General features: G+C 34.7%; 1 protein-coding gene across 5 annotated transcripts; it reads right to left on the bottom strand.

The window, feature by feature from the left end:
• Nucleotides 1-589: 589 nt before the first annotated feature.
• LOC110601914 (serine/threonine-protein kinase 3/4) lies at nucleotides 590-11,943 on the bottom strand. 5 transcript variants are annotated; one of them, XM_043951209.1, is made up of 21 exons: nucleotides 11,751-11,942; nucleotides 11,092-11,188; nucleotides 10,085-10,141; nucleotides 9,564-9,591; nucleotides 9,351-9,473; nucleotides 8,998-9,109; nucleotides 8,761-8,798; nucleotides 8,560-8,613; nucleotides 7,643-7,711; nucleotides 7,410-7,526; nucleotides 7,215-7,283; nucleotides 5,995-6,077; nucleotides 4,210-4,326; nucleotides 3,837-4,110; nucleotides 3,300-3,392; nucleotides 3,026-3,190; nucleotides 2,529-2,659; nucleotides 2,305-2,434; nucleotides 1,259-1,386; nucleotides 968-1,150; nucleotides 590-782 (listed from the first exon to the last, which is right to left on the bottom strand). In XM_043951209.1, the coding sequence occupies exons 2-21, from the start codon at nucleotides 11,184-11,186 to the stop codon at nucleotides 743-745; spliced, it is 2,106 nt and encodes a 701-aa protein (XP_043807144.1). In that variant the 5' UTR covers nucleotides 11,187-11,188; nucleotides 11,751-11,942; the 3' UTR covers nucleotides 590-742. The 5 variants fall into 5 exon arrangements, with proteins under 5 accessions (XP_043807144.1, XP_021595005.1, XP_021595006.1 ...); XM_021739313.2 differs by having other exon boundaries at nucleotides 2,305-2,437; nucleotides 11,092-11,361; nucleotides 11,751-11,941; XM_021739314.2 differs by having other exon boundaries at nucleotides 2,305-2,437; nucleotides 11,751-11,941.

The raw sequence follows: 11,943 nt of genomic DNA, 5'->3' as shown, positions 1-11,943 counted from the left end.
AAATAGTTGTCTAACGGATGAAAAAAAAAAGAATACAATATATCCATATGTATAACCAGTATAACTATGACAATAAGGTACGAACACAGAATGTCAATTATATGTCACTAAATGATAGAACGACGGTTACACGTCATTAAAAGGTAAAAAAAATAAAATAAAAGAAAACGAGAAAAAAAGACAAACAAAACTTATCAAAACATACTTTGAGGCTAACCTTTTTTTATTGGATCTCATATGCAACATCTTTGTATTACAAAGATTTGAAATATTGCTTCGAGGAGAAGAAGGGAAAAGAAAGAAAAAGCTCCGCCGCCGCCCGCCTCTAACACCACCACAATTACCGGTGAAATTTTCATTACTCTTTTTTAGATTTATTTGGAATACGGATGAGACACTTATGGAGCAATACTCGGGGAAAAAAAATCTAGCAAATAACTAGTAAGACGTTGGGACAAACGTTACTAACAAAATTTTTTACCAAAATGTATTAATAAATACAATTAATGTTATGCTAAAATTACATTGTTAATATGCCAATAGCAAACCCCTAATTATACAGCAATTCGCCCCTGCAAATAAAACTATAGAAAGGGAAAAAAATAATCATAATAAATAATAGATAATAGATAATAAATGCACAATTTCTTACAATGTTATGTACATCAAAACTGAGAGAAAGCATAAAAAGAAAAGAAACACGCTAATAAACGAAGTTGTGACCCAGCTCCAACCTCCTCTTTTAAGTTGGATTGACGTCCCTTGAAACTTGGCTTTGCCATCTGCAACAGAAAAGCACCCAACTTATACACAGCACTTTTCAAGTTAAACAGTGTTCCAAACAGGAGAAGAATTCAGATTTATGCAAAGCTGCAGAATATAAAATCCTCCACAAGCTAGAGGCACTTGAATACTTAACCAAACATTGAAAAATGATTGAACAGATGAGAATAATCACTTGACCAACCTCGAGAGTAAAAACCTCGCAAGCGGGCTTAAATTCGCATTTGAATTGTATTCCTTATTTTGTTGCTTCTTCTTGTTTTCAGCTTCTGCATTTGCATTCTGTGTTCCTTCAGGTTTTGCCTTGCCTTTAGAGAAGAGTCGAGCTGCTAATTCCTGTAGATCTTTCAGTGAAGGTTCTTTTGAACTGCATAAACCATTACATTAGCAAATATTTTGAGTAACTGAATAACAAGGGAATCATGGAAATTATGAGAGAGTTTCATATGGTGGGTGTTCAAGAGAAGCTTCTAACCTTGCCAATCGCTGAAGCAAACTTCTAACAAAAAGATCAGCTGATCCAGGCTTTGCTCTCTCCATATTTATTAGTGAATTTGTAACAGCACGCACAACTGATCCTCCTCCTGAATCATCAGCCACCACCTACATTGTAGAGAGAACTATTAGAAGTGATAAATGCAGCTGAGTTTAGAAGTAGAATTCTTGAAGAATGAAAATCTATATCTTACAACTTAATTATGTTTCTCATATTTGTCATAACATAGTTAATATCATTGTATTTGGTCCAGTCCACTTCGAAGACATGCATAGAGGGATTTCTCTTCTCTCTCTCTCTCTTAAATTAGAACATAATTAGTCTTCTCAACCTTTCTTAAAAGTATGGTGCACTGCTCTCCTTTCTATACTTCTCCTAAAGATATTTTGCAAGAACTAATTCAATCACAAAATCATAAAAGTTTTCATAACTTATACTTCTGCACAACATGCCACTGGAGAGCAAGTGTAGATTACTTCAAATCTGTACTGATCCCCTTATATCCAGTAATTCATGCACAATTTAATTTCCAACAATCCTCTTGCCTGAGGGTGCCCAACATTGTGTTTTAATTTTCAGAACAAATCTCCAGTCCCAGATATTTTCCTGCTACCTTCTTAATGCAAAGGGAACAACACATTGCAAAAAAATAATTTGCACAAAACCAAACCACTATCTTTCATGTTACAAGATATGATGCTCAACAAATATGTAGAAGATTTGAGTTCCCACTATGGCTACTAAGAGTATGAACAAGTCGCATGACAGATAAGAAAAATCTAGGTCCTTACGTCTCTGTTGCCAAATACAAGTTATAATGACTTAAAAGGCTTTAATGTGAATGTTAATCTCGCATCAAATTTGAATTTTATGTCTACAAATTTACAAGGCATAACAAGCATTCTTGAAATGGACAGTGCATTATCTGTCCAAGCAACCTTGTATACCACAACAAATTAAAATCTATTACTATATGGGACCAATTAGCACAAAGGACAAATGGACAGCACTATCTTGTAACTCACCTCTTTTAAGGATGGCATAAGCAAAACTGATAAAGGGGCTGATGATGAAGCTATTCTTGTACTTTCTTCATCTTCACTTGCTTGCTGTGACCTTGGAAATACTCTTTGTGCATCGAAGTATTCACGGGAACTTCTAAAGTAGAAACATTATTCTTTAGAAACTTCAAGAAACAACAGTATGTTTTTTGTAACAGCAGAAAGACCAGGTGTATGTTGGAAAGTACCTGGACGAATCAGAGCTGTTTGTCATTTGCTCTCTTCTTCTATTTTCATGTGCATCATTGTTGAGCTTGTTTAGAGCAAACCTTTCTCTGGCATTTCCTTTCCGCAATCCTGCTTGAATTGCAGCCTTTGCCTACACAAATTGACAAAAGAAGCTTCTCAGCTCAGGATTATTCTAAAAAATGTATGGAACTAAAGAAAAAAAAAGTTGACAAATTTCAGATGAAGCCATGATTTCAAATTCCATATAAACAACATAAATGAGTTTAATACTTGGTGAATTAATAATAAAGCATGAATTGACAAAAAAAATTCAGAAAATTCCAGTGGCAAACTCCTTAAAAATAAAGTAAGAAGCAGACAAATGAATTTCACATAAATAATTCCAAAGAAATTTAAAGATACACCAGAGCATTAAACCAGGAATACAAGTGTCTTGACTCAAGAAACTCGAATAACATTTTTCCAAGCACATAACAAAATTAACAACAGAAATAACCTCAGCAAGATTTACTGCACTGTCTTCCGGTGAGGCGCTAGAAGTTCTCTCTTGGATTCCCATTTTCGATGGGGTCCAAGGAGAATCAGAATCATCAGGTTGGCCACGGAAGACAACAGTTCCACTAGTAGAAGCATCTTCAAGAGAACCGACGGTGCTACTAGACTACAAAAGCATATTATAATCTGATCAAAAAATTAAAAACAGTAAAAAAGGGAAAGGAAATAGCTACATCCTCAATATCCTTTTCATATTAACTGGAAAGGAATCATACCAGACTGCTTTGGTCTCGAAACATGTTGGATGACTGAGATCCTTTGGGAGTCCGTATAACAACAGTTCCGGACCCACTTACAGACAATTCCTCCTGGAATTAAGCATACAAAGGACTTTAGAATAGATGACCCAGATATGAAGTTTAATCTAAGAGTTCCAGTTAGTTGAGTTGTTTGTGAGTAGAAATGGCCAGCAAACTAAACACTTGATAAATTTCAGTCTAGTTAGCAGCACAAAAACAAATACTGGAGAAAGTGTATGCTAAGTACTGCTATGAGTTTATCAGACGACAATAGTAAAATTTAGATGGTGTGACAAAAGGACACCTTTGCTGGTACTTTAAGAATGTGATCTTCTAACCACTGATAGTGCAGCTGAAATCTAAAAACATCGAGGAAATGTTGACTTCTGCTTTCCTATTCTTCAACTCAAGTAAATTTCGAAAAAAATACAGGCAATTGTATTCATGATGCAGTTCAGACAAAATGAATGAATGAGAGGGAGAGCCAGAGAGAGAGAAGCTGATTAGGCTTACATAATCATGAGAATTATCCTCAGGTTCATCAGAATTGGGATCTCCAGCAACTTTACCAAATGATATTTCTGGTGATTCCTGCAGAGCATTTCCAGATGCAGACAACAAATGGTTACCACTCTCCAAATTTTTTCGGGTAAGCTTATCGTATGAAATTTCTGTTTTCTTTTCTCCAACCGGAGGAGGTCGTACAGCACTTCTTATGGTTCCAGTACTCTGTGATCCACCAATACTGAAGTCCCACCCAGCATTTCTCAAGGGCTTTCCTTGACCACTGCAAATCAAATCAGTCAATCACAATAACACATCTCCTTCTTAGATCAGAATAAAAAAAGATAACATACAAACAAATGTAATAAACAATTCAATCCACCTGGCTCGAACAGTTCCCTCATCTCCTATATCTCTAGTCACCTTCACAGTGCCAGATGCCTCTCCTAATATTTTCCTGGGAGTTTCTGCATCCTTTATTTCTAACTTTGGACGCTCCCTATCAAGATGAAAGGACTGTAAATAATATGCTTGCCAATTACAAAAATGGCTTCACTGAAACCCTTTTAGACATGGAAAGATTTGGAAATTTCCCACAAAATAATGCCTAAGATGCAATCTATCATTGATTTGAGTCGATCATTCAATGAAATTTAGGGGATATGAAACATACAGTGAGATAGGAATCAAATTTATGAAATAATTTGGGTGTAGGACTTTCTCTTAAATCTTATGCCATTATATCCTTGTCTTGTTACATAAGTCCGAATTTCATATTTCTATGTGTGGAAAGAAGTATAAATATCTACATCTACCAGATAATCATTAATGAGCACTGCATCCATAAAAAATGAGCTTGATACTGAGAAATAATTGCAGAAGAAGAGAAGTTAAACCTTAAATGGACTTCTTATTTCATGAAACAGATCTACATATGCAAATTGCTAGTCATAATCATGAAACAACTTATTGAATGACCCCCACTGAAAAATAGTATGGCTCCACAAACAAACTGCTTGTACGCATAGTTGTCAAAGGTATGCCTGAACAAGGGTGCAAAGTCCCTAGGTCTAGAACCCTGGATGGTCTAGTGATGTGATATACATTTTAACCATACCAAGTGCGACCGTGGACTTGACTTTGGATAGTGGATGATATCATGAACGTCAACAAAATAAGAAAAATTACAGAGAATCAACTCATAGAAGGTGAATATCACCATATGATTTCGAACCTTAAACCCAAATTTGGAGCTATATCCTTTCTAATCAACCTGATTTTTTATAGCAACACAGGACACAAGTGTTCCTACTTTCTAGCATAGGTACTTTGATTAGAATTTATAGGTGGAGGAAGAGACTAATTAAAGGAGACAAATGAAAAGGAGCGAGGCAATGAGGTCCTTAACCCCAATGAAGAAGAGGAAGAAGATGCTCAGAATATTACAATTAGCTTTTCTAGTAGAATTTGGGATCTGCTACTGTGAAGATTTGTCTAATGATAGTGAAGATAATGATTAGTTTTTTTTTCAGGTGTAACTTGGATGGTATAATTTGGGATCCACTATCGTGGTTGTAGTGTTTGTGCTGGAAGTATGCTTGGTTTGACACATTATTTTTCCTTTTATACGACTCCCTTGGTTGAAGTAATCTAGCATATGAACATTTTTTTAAATGACTATTATTGAAACTAATCTTAGTAGTTAACTAGTTATCTTCTTTACAGAGCCAATATAGCTTGAGTATAATTGAAGTTTGCAATTGTTATCTTGTGCTAAAGTGTTTTGTATTTTTCACAAATTAGTTTGCTTTCATCTTAAGATGAACTACTCTTAGTAGTTCATGGTGTCTCATTATAGAGTTTAAGGTGGTTTGAAAATTCAATCATTTTAACTCCTTAAACTGAAAATAATATAACATTTCTACACACTGTTCAATTACTGTGCACTCCATATCCTCGAGGCAAGTGGACCTACACCTGCACCTTGCACCCAGGTCCTCATTGCACAATTCATGCCTTTGACAACTATGCTCAAATTTTTAGATTGGATGGTGCAGCATCCCAAATTTAAAGTCTCAGTAAGGAAAAAAAAAAAAAAAAAGAAAGAAAAATTGAAATCATCTTTCCAGATTGAGAATATGTAATGGGCTATAGCAACATACTGCACCTTATTCTCTCCAGAAGCCTCTGGCTCTTCCTTGCATTAGATCTAATATACCGGTGCTTCAAAAGCTCCTTAGCACTTGGCCTCTGAAATTAAATTGATAAAACTAAAATTAAAGAAAAAAAAAAAAGAAGGGAGTATTCAATAACATTTAAGTTAACAATAGAATATTGAATTGACGAACCATATCAGTAAATACACATAAGACAATCAAGATGCAAGGATAAATATCACAAAAACTAATAAAGAAAGAGGTAAGAAGCAATGGATAAATATCACAAAAACTAAAACAAAGTGGTAGGAAGCAATAAGTATCATATTATTTCCAACCAATAAAGGTTATTTAAACTAATTACTTACCACTTAAAAAGTCTAGAAAAACAATGTATCACCTTCATATCTCATTAAATTAACATTATTTTCAACCCTTAGTAGAGGGGCATGAATGAACTTAACTTCATCCTAATGTTTATTTAATTAAATAAAGCAGTAATGAAGTTAACTTCATCCTAATGTGTCTTGTCCTCAAAACTTTGTGATATAACATAGATTGAATGCAAAAGATTGGACATGGCTGTACAGTTTAACATTTACTTTGAAGATAACACCACTTTGGAATTTAGAATAACAGTGGTGATAGGAGGGCAGTGTGCTCAGATCACTTTTAAATTAATCATTTGTACAGTCTTATCTTCTTGATGAATAAAATTCTGTCTATAAGGATTTGATTGCACAGGAAACTGTCAAACAGCAAAGGTTGGGTTCCCTTCTCCTCTCAGCTAACAGCCCAACAACTTGGGCTTCTTCATAGGTTTGTTTATATCACTGGTCTTTGGCTGTCAGCACATGTATGGTCAACAATTCAAAGGTGTGCTTCTAATTTGTCATTCCTCAATGACAACAATCTTCAAAAGGAATATCAATCTCAAATCTGTCCAAGTCAGTGAAACTGTGTCATGATGATGCCAACCTAAAAAAAAAGGCTCTTTGACCAAATATATCATGAAATTCCACTAAGATTGGACTCTGATTCATGTGATGTGTGTCTTGTCATGTCATATGAACATGGGTATCCCTATCCTAGCCTAAAATAACAAGTCTACATCATATAGCACAAAAGTATGCAATTCCAAATGAAAACCATCAAAACTCTATTATCCACACAGTCAACAATATTCTAAAGAAGAAGAGACTAAAACACTTCTATAGAGGTAAATACTTGCCTCAGCAGGAACTTTCTTCAGACACAATGAAACAAATTCTTTCATAGGACGAGAGAAGTGTTCATCGAGCTGTACAAGAAACACAGAATGTTGATTCTCTTAAACAGTGAAGAATCATACCTCCATCTGACAAAAGATTGCATCATTCTAAACCAACTAAACTAAGTGTTTAACCAGTTGAATATCTTAAAAAACCTGGGGGGGATTTTCTCGAGGGATGATAAAAAGAACCCTCATAGGGTGAAGATCTGCGAGTGGGGGTTCCCCCTTTGCCATCTCAATTGCAGTTATACCCAGAGACCAAATATCTGCCTGCATGATGCAAATTGTTTGTATGCAAGTTTCACGATCAACAAGACTGAGAATCATTTGATTGGGCTAGCCAGCTTTCTAAAAAGAAAGGCTCAATAATCCTTTAAAAGAAATACCTTCTCATTGTATCCCTCTGAATTTTGAATTACCTCTGGTGCCATCCAGAATGGAGTTCCTACAAAAGTCTGTAATTTATAAACCAGATTAGCACAGTGCTAAAGAAGTTTTGACTCATGTTCCTAAAAGCCATATAAAATTATAAATGTTGAAAGATTATGAATTCCACACATTTAAGTAATATCAACTTCAATTATTTTTTTAGAAAAAAAAATGGACCCCAATTGCGAAATGATCTATCATAGGAATGCATGACTGAGAGGGCACAAACTGTAACATCTTATCTTCTAAATTATATTTCACAACATTCACTGCTTAGTACTTGTAACAGTTTATGAAACTTAAGTTCACAAAAATAAATGAGCAAAGCTTGCAGACTTGTGCTGCATGACCATCTTGCAGTAAGATTATTAGACTAACATTTAAAAAATTTAACTGACAAGCAATTCATAGACACAGTAGCAACTTGCAAGCACATTGCCAAAAGAACACACAAATGACAAGTAGGTAACAAGGTATGGATCCGCCCCCTACCCCCATTGCAGGGGGGCTGGGACATACAAAAAATGGTTAACCAGTCCAGTCAATTCAGTTTCAGTTCATACCCATATGCCTAACAGTTAATCCAACCAAATAGTACTGCTATTTACTAATCCATAAAAATCTAAGTACTTGACTTGGTAGGTTCAGGTCCTGGATCTCAGTGACCCGAACCACATCAGTGGTTCATACCAAAGAAGCATAGTCTTGATTCAGTTAATATAATATCTCAATCTATCCAAATAATCCGGGTGTTATCCTAATAAAGTGATAGAATCCTAGGCAAATATCATATTATCCATATCCTTTCTCATATACAATTCCATACCTATTCCATATAGGATTTCATATACCATGCACTATATAAGATGATTACCTTTCTCCTAGATATTGTTCTTGTTAATTGTGCAGAGACACCAAAATCTGCAACCTGTCACAAGGTCAACAAAGTAACTTGGAATACTAAAAGTTTAAGCACATAACTCCTGTTGTTTACTGCATATCCTTCTTCATTGCTCTTTACAAATAAGGCACTAAGTCGGGCGAATTTTATAAGCCATTGAGAAAACAGATATACCTTAACATCACCATTTTCACTCAACAAAATGTTTGCCGCTGCAAAAATGTATAATATAAAAGTTACCTCTGTACCAATAAATTAAGAGCAAGGCAAGGAAACTAAAGGAAATAACATAGAGATCAAACCTAAAATCAAAAGAGCAAACATATCAAATACACAAGTCCAATATGTTGAAAGTCATTTCCGAGAATCTTCGTGATAAAGGGTGTCAAGTATGAGGGGGCAGGGAAAAACCTTTGATATCTCTGTGGATTTTTCCTTCATTGTGCAAATACTCAACTGCATGCAGCAGGTCTCGTAAAATACAAGCAATTGACATTTCATCCAGTGGAGGACCTGATTGGAGCTGCAAAAACAAAATATGCATTAGCTTTTGAAAAAGAAAAAAAACTGTTATTTAGGAAATTGTTCAGCATTCCATTGCAAATTTATGATCAAAAAATATATCGTAACTCTGCATTAGACCTAAGTTGATGCCTACTAAAAACAAAAACAAAAATGCAACTTCATCGTCACCACTCAAAACGTTAAGAATCTTAAGAGAAAGTGAAAACTTTATGAGCTAGAAGAAAAATGAAGTAACCTACTAGGTCAGCAACTGAGCCACCAGCCATGTATTCCATGATGATCCATAGTTTAGTCTGGTTAAGATAAGAACCATAATACTCTGTAATATATGGACAACGGCATTGTGACAAAACTGAAATTTCCTGGTATAACAATTAGATACATTCAGCAACATAATCGTTTAGCAATTTCACATATAACAAATTAAACAGGCAAGCATATGAGAGAAATACCTTCTGAATGTCCTCAATTTCATCCTCACTACAGAAGAGAAAATGAAAAGCTCTTTAGAAATATCAAATAGTAAGATCAAGACAAGGACTAAGTAGAAGTCAGAACCCTAAAAAATCTTACAAGACATGAAAGCAACAACGAACAGTAGAAGCAACACTGTACTTTGCAAAAGTTGCCAATGGTTAATATCAACCATCTATATGAACTTAGTCATAATAGCATGTAACACAGTTTGACATTATATCACATTATTAAGTTTAATAACACCTTGCAACTTGCAGCTAGAACTCTTAGTCATTGGCGTTTCTGTTTTTTACTGCCTAAAGACATGGAGCTAATTCTAAAATCTGCTTGTGAACTTAATGTGTAAGGCTGATAGAGAAAAGTGCATATAGTAGGTCATTCAGTTTCTCTATCTCTCAGTCCACTGAATTATCAGATGCAGAGATAGAGAGAGGATGAAGAGTTAGATCATGCAAGAATACAAACATCAAAAAAATAACCAAGGCTACAATCTTACGATTCTTCCAAATCAATGACTTTGATGGCAACTTCTTTGTTAAGCTCCTTATCAAATCTGTAAATCATAAAATGTATCAGGACACATCAGCCTTAGAAGGAAAACAGTACTCAGATTGTCATGACAACACTGTTTCAGGAGTAAGAACAGTTTGAAATGACAAATAGTAATGACTAAAGACTTATTCAGCCTTGTAATATTCAAATTAATTATAGATGTACTGTGTCAGTGTATCACAGCAATATCTTGTAGTTTCTGATGCCAATATCACTAGTTTGAGTTCTAAAAAATTATCAATATTCAACTTAATCATCTTAAACAAACATATATCATAATATTAATCACATGCCAATTAAGAAGATGAATATAATAAACATTTACTGGAAAAAAAATATTTAGAAAAGTATGCAACTTTCAACTGCACAAACAAAATTAAACTTCTTCAATACCTCTATATCCTTCTTCACATTAATTCCTCAATAACCAGGTAGTTTCCCAGATGGGTGGCACTTAGCAGTTTATATCCTATTTTCAATTTTTTTTTTTAAAAAGTTGGAATAAAGACATGTTACTTTCTCTCAATGGGGAAAAAATCTCTTCATTTTCATATAAATAGAACATTTTTTCTTCTTTTCCATGTAATATTATTGTTGCTGCCTTGTTAGCATAGTCCAAGCCTTGCAAGCCAATTTGAAGTGCAAGTGCATTAAACAATTAAAAAAAGAACATCGAACAACAATTTTTTTTATACCATGGACTTTACAACAACAGAAGAGCTTAAACAATATCCTTTGCAACCAAAAAAGAAAAAGAAAAAGGAACAATCATTTAGCAATTTACATTATTCTAGCATATGATTTATAACAGGAGAATGCAAAATTCAAATGATATGCTTTAAACAAGTAGAGAGAATACTAAAATCACTGTTAGCTTCACTGACAAAACAAAAATGAGCAACATTATGAAGGATTAGCAAAAACAAAGGGTAATAATCAAAGTAGACTTACGCTTTGTAGACATCACCAAATGATCCCCTCCCAATCAACTCCAAGGAACTAAATCTAGTCCCAGCTGCCTCCATTAACCCTGCTGCATCAGCCATTTCTACAACAAACCAAAAAAAAAAAAATAAAGTTCCTCTACGCCCACTTTACACGCCAATTCAACCCAAATTATCTCCTCATTCAGCAAAAATCCACTTCCAATTTGCCGCACCAGATCCACGTAACACAAAAACGGTCCCTACCAATTCATATTTTATCCTCAAAAAACCAACTCTGCAACATGATTTGCGACAACCCATCAAGAAAATCACAACATAAACTCAAATCTACCGCAATTGAGATCTAAAAAGTGGGAAAATATTCATATATACAGATACGCGTTTCAGCAATGCAACAGAGATATTTAACACTCAAAGCATAAGCAAATGGAAGATGGTGACAAAGAAACTTATAAGTTGTGAATGATTTGGTTCGGTTAGGTGAAAGAGAGTGAGATATGCTAAAGAGACAGACCAACAGAATTCCAATGCAACAAAACAATTCCATCAATGATAGCGAAAGAACAACACATGCGTAGCTTCAAAATTCGGTTTTATTTTTTAGCTTTGCTTCTGTTCGATGTATAGATAAACAAAGATTGAGAGATTTGGGATTTTGTTTACCTGTTAATATCGCGGAGAAAGAGATGCATGGACTTTCATAGATCTTTTCCTTTGGATCTCTCCAATAGAAGAAGAGAGTGAGTTTTCTCTCTCTATCTTTGTCTTTATGTCCCTCTCTCTGGGCCTGGTTGCAGAGAGGCTGTGATAGCTGCAAGGGATCGAGAGAGAGAGTGTGCGTTGTATCTCTTCTGTT

This window comes from Manihot esculenta, chromosome 15 (assembly GCF_001659605.2).
Source record: "Manihot esculenta cultivar AM560-2 chromosome 15, M.esculenta_v8, whole genome shotgun sequence".
Lineage (NCBI taxonomy): Eukaryota > Viridiplantae > Streptophyta > Magnoliopsida > Malpighiales > Euphorbiaceae > Manihot > Manihot esculenta.
Note: the sequence above shows the minus strand (reverse complement) of the source record. Positions and strands in the feature narration are given on the sequence as shown.

What these genes read in the sequence shown, in the direction of transcription:
- LOC110601914 (XM_021739313.2), bottom strand. Translation starts at nt 11,186, where the DNA reads ATGGCTGATGCAGCAGGGTTAATGGAGGCAGCTGGGACTAGATTTAGT. An exon ending in CAGAGGGATACAATGAGAAG is followed by an intron (nt 7,527 to 7,642) that starts GTATTTCTTTTA and finishes TGCATCATGCAG; the next exon opens with GCAGATATTTGGTCTCTGGG. An exon ending in TTATGCCATCCTTAAAAGAG is followed by an intron (nt 1,387 to 2,304) that starts GTGAGTTACAAG and finishes TCTACAATGTAG; the next exon opens with GTGGTGGCTGATGATTCAGG.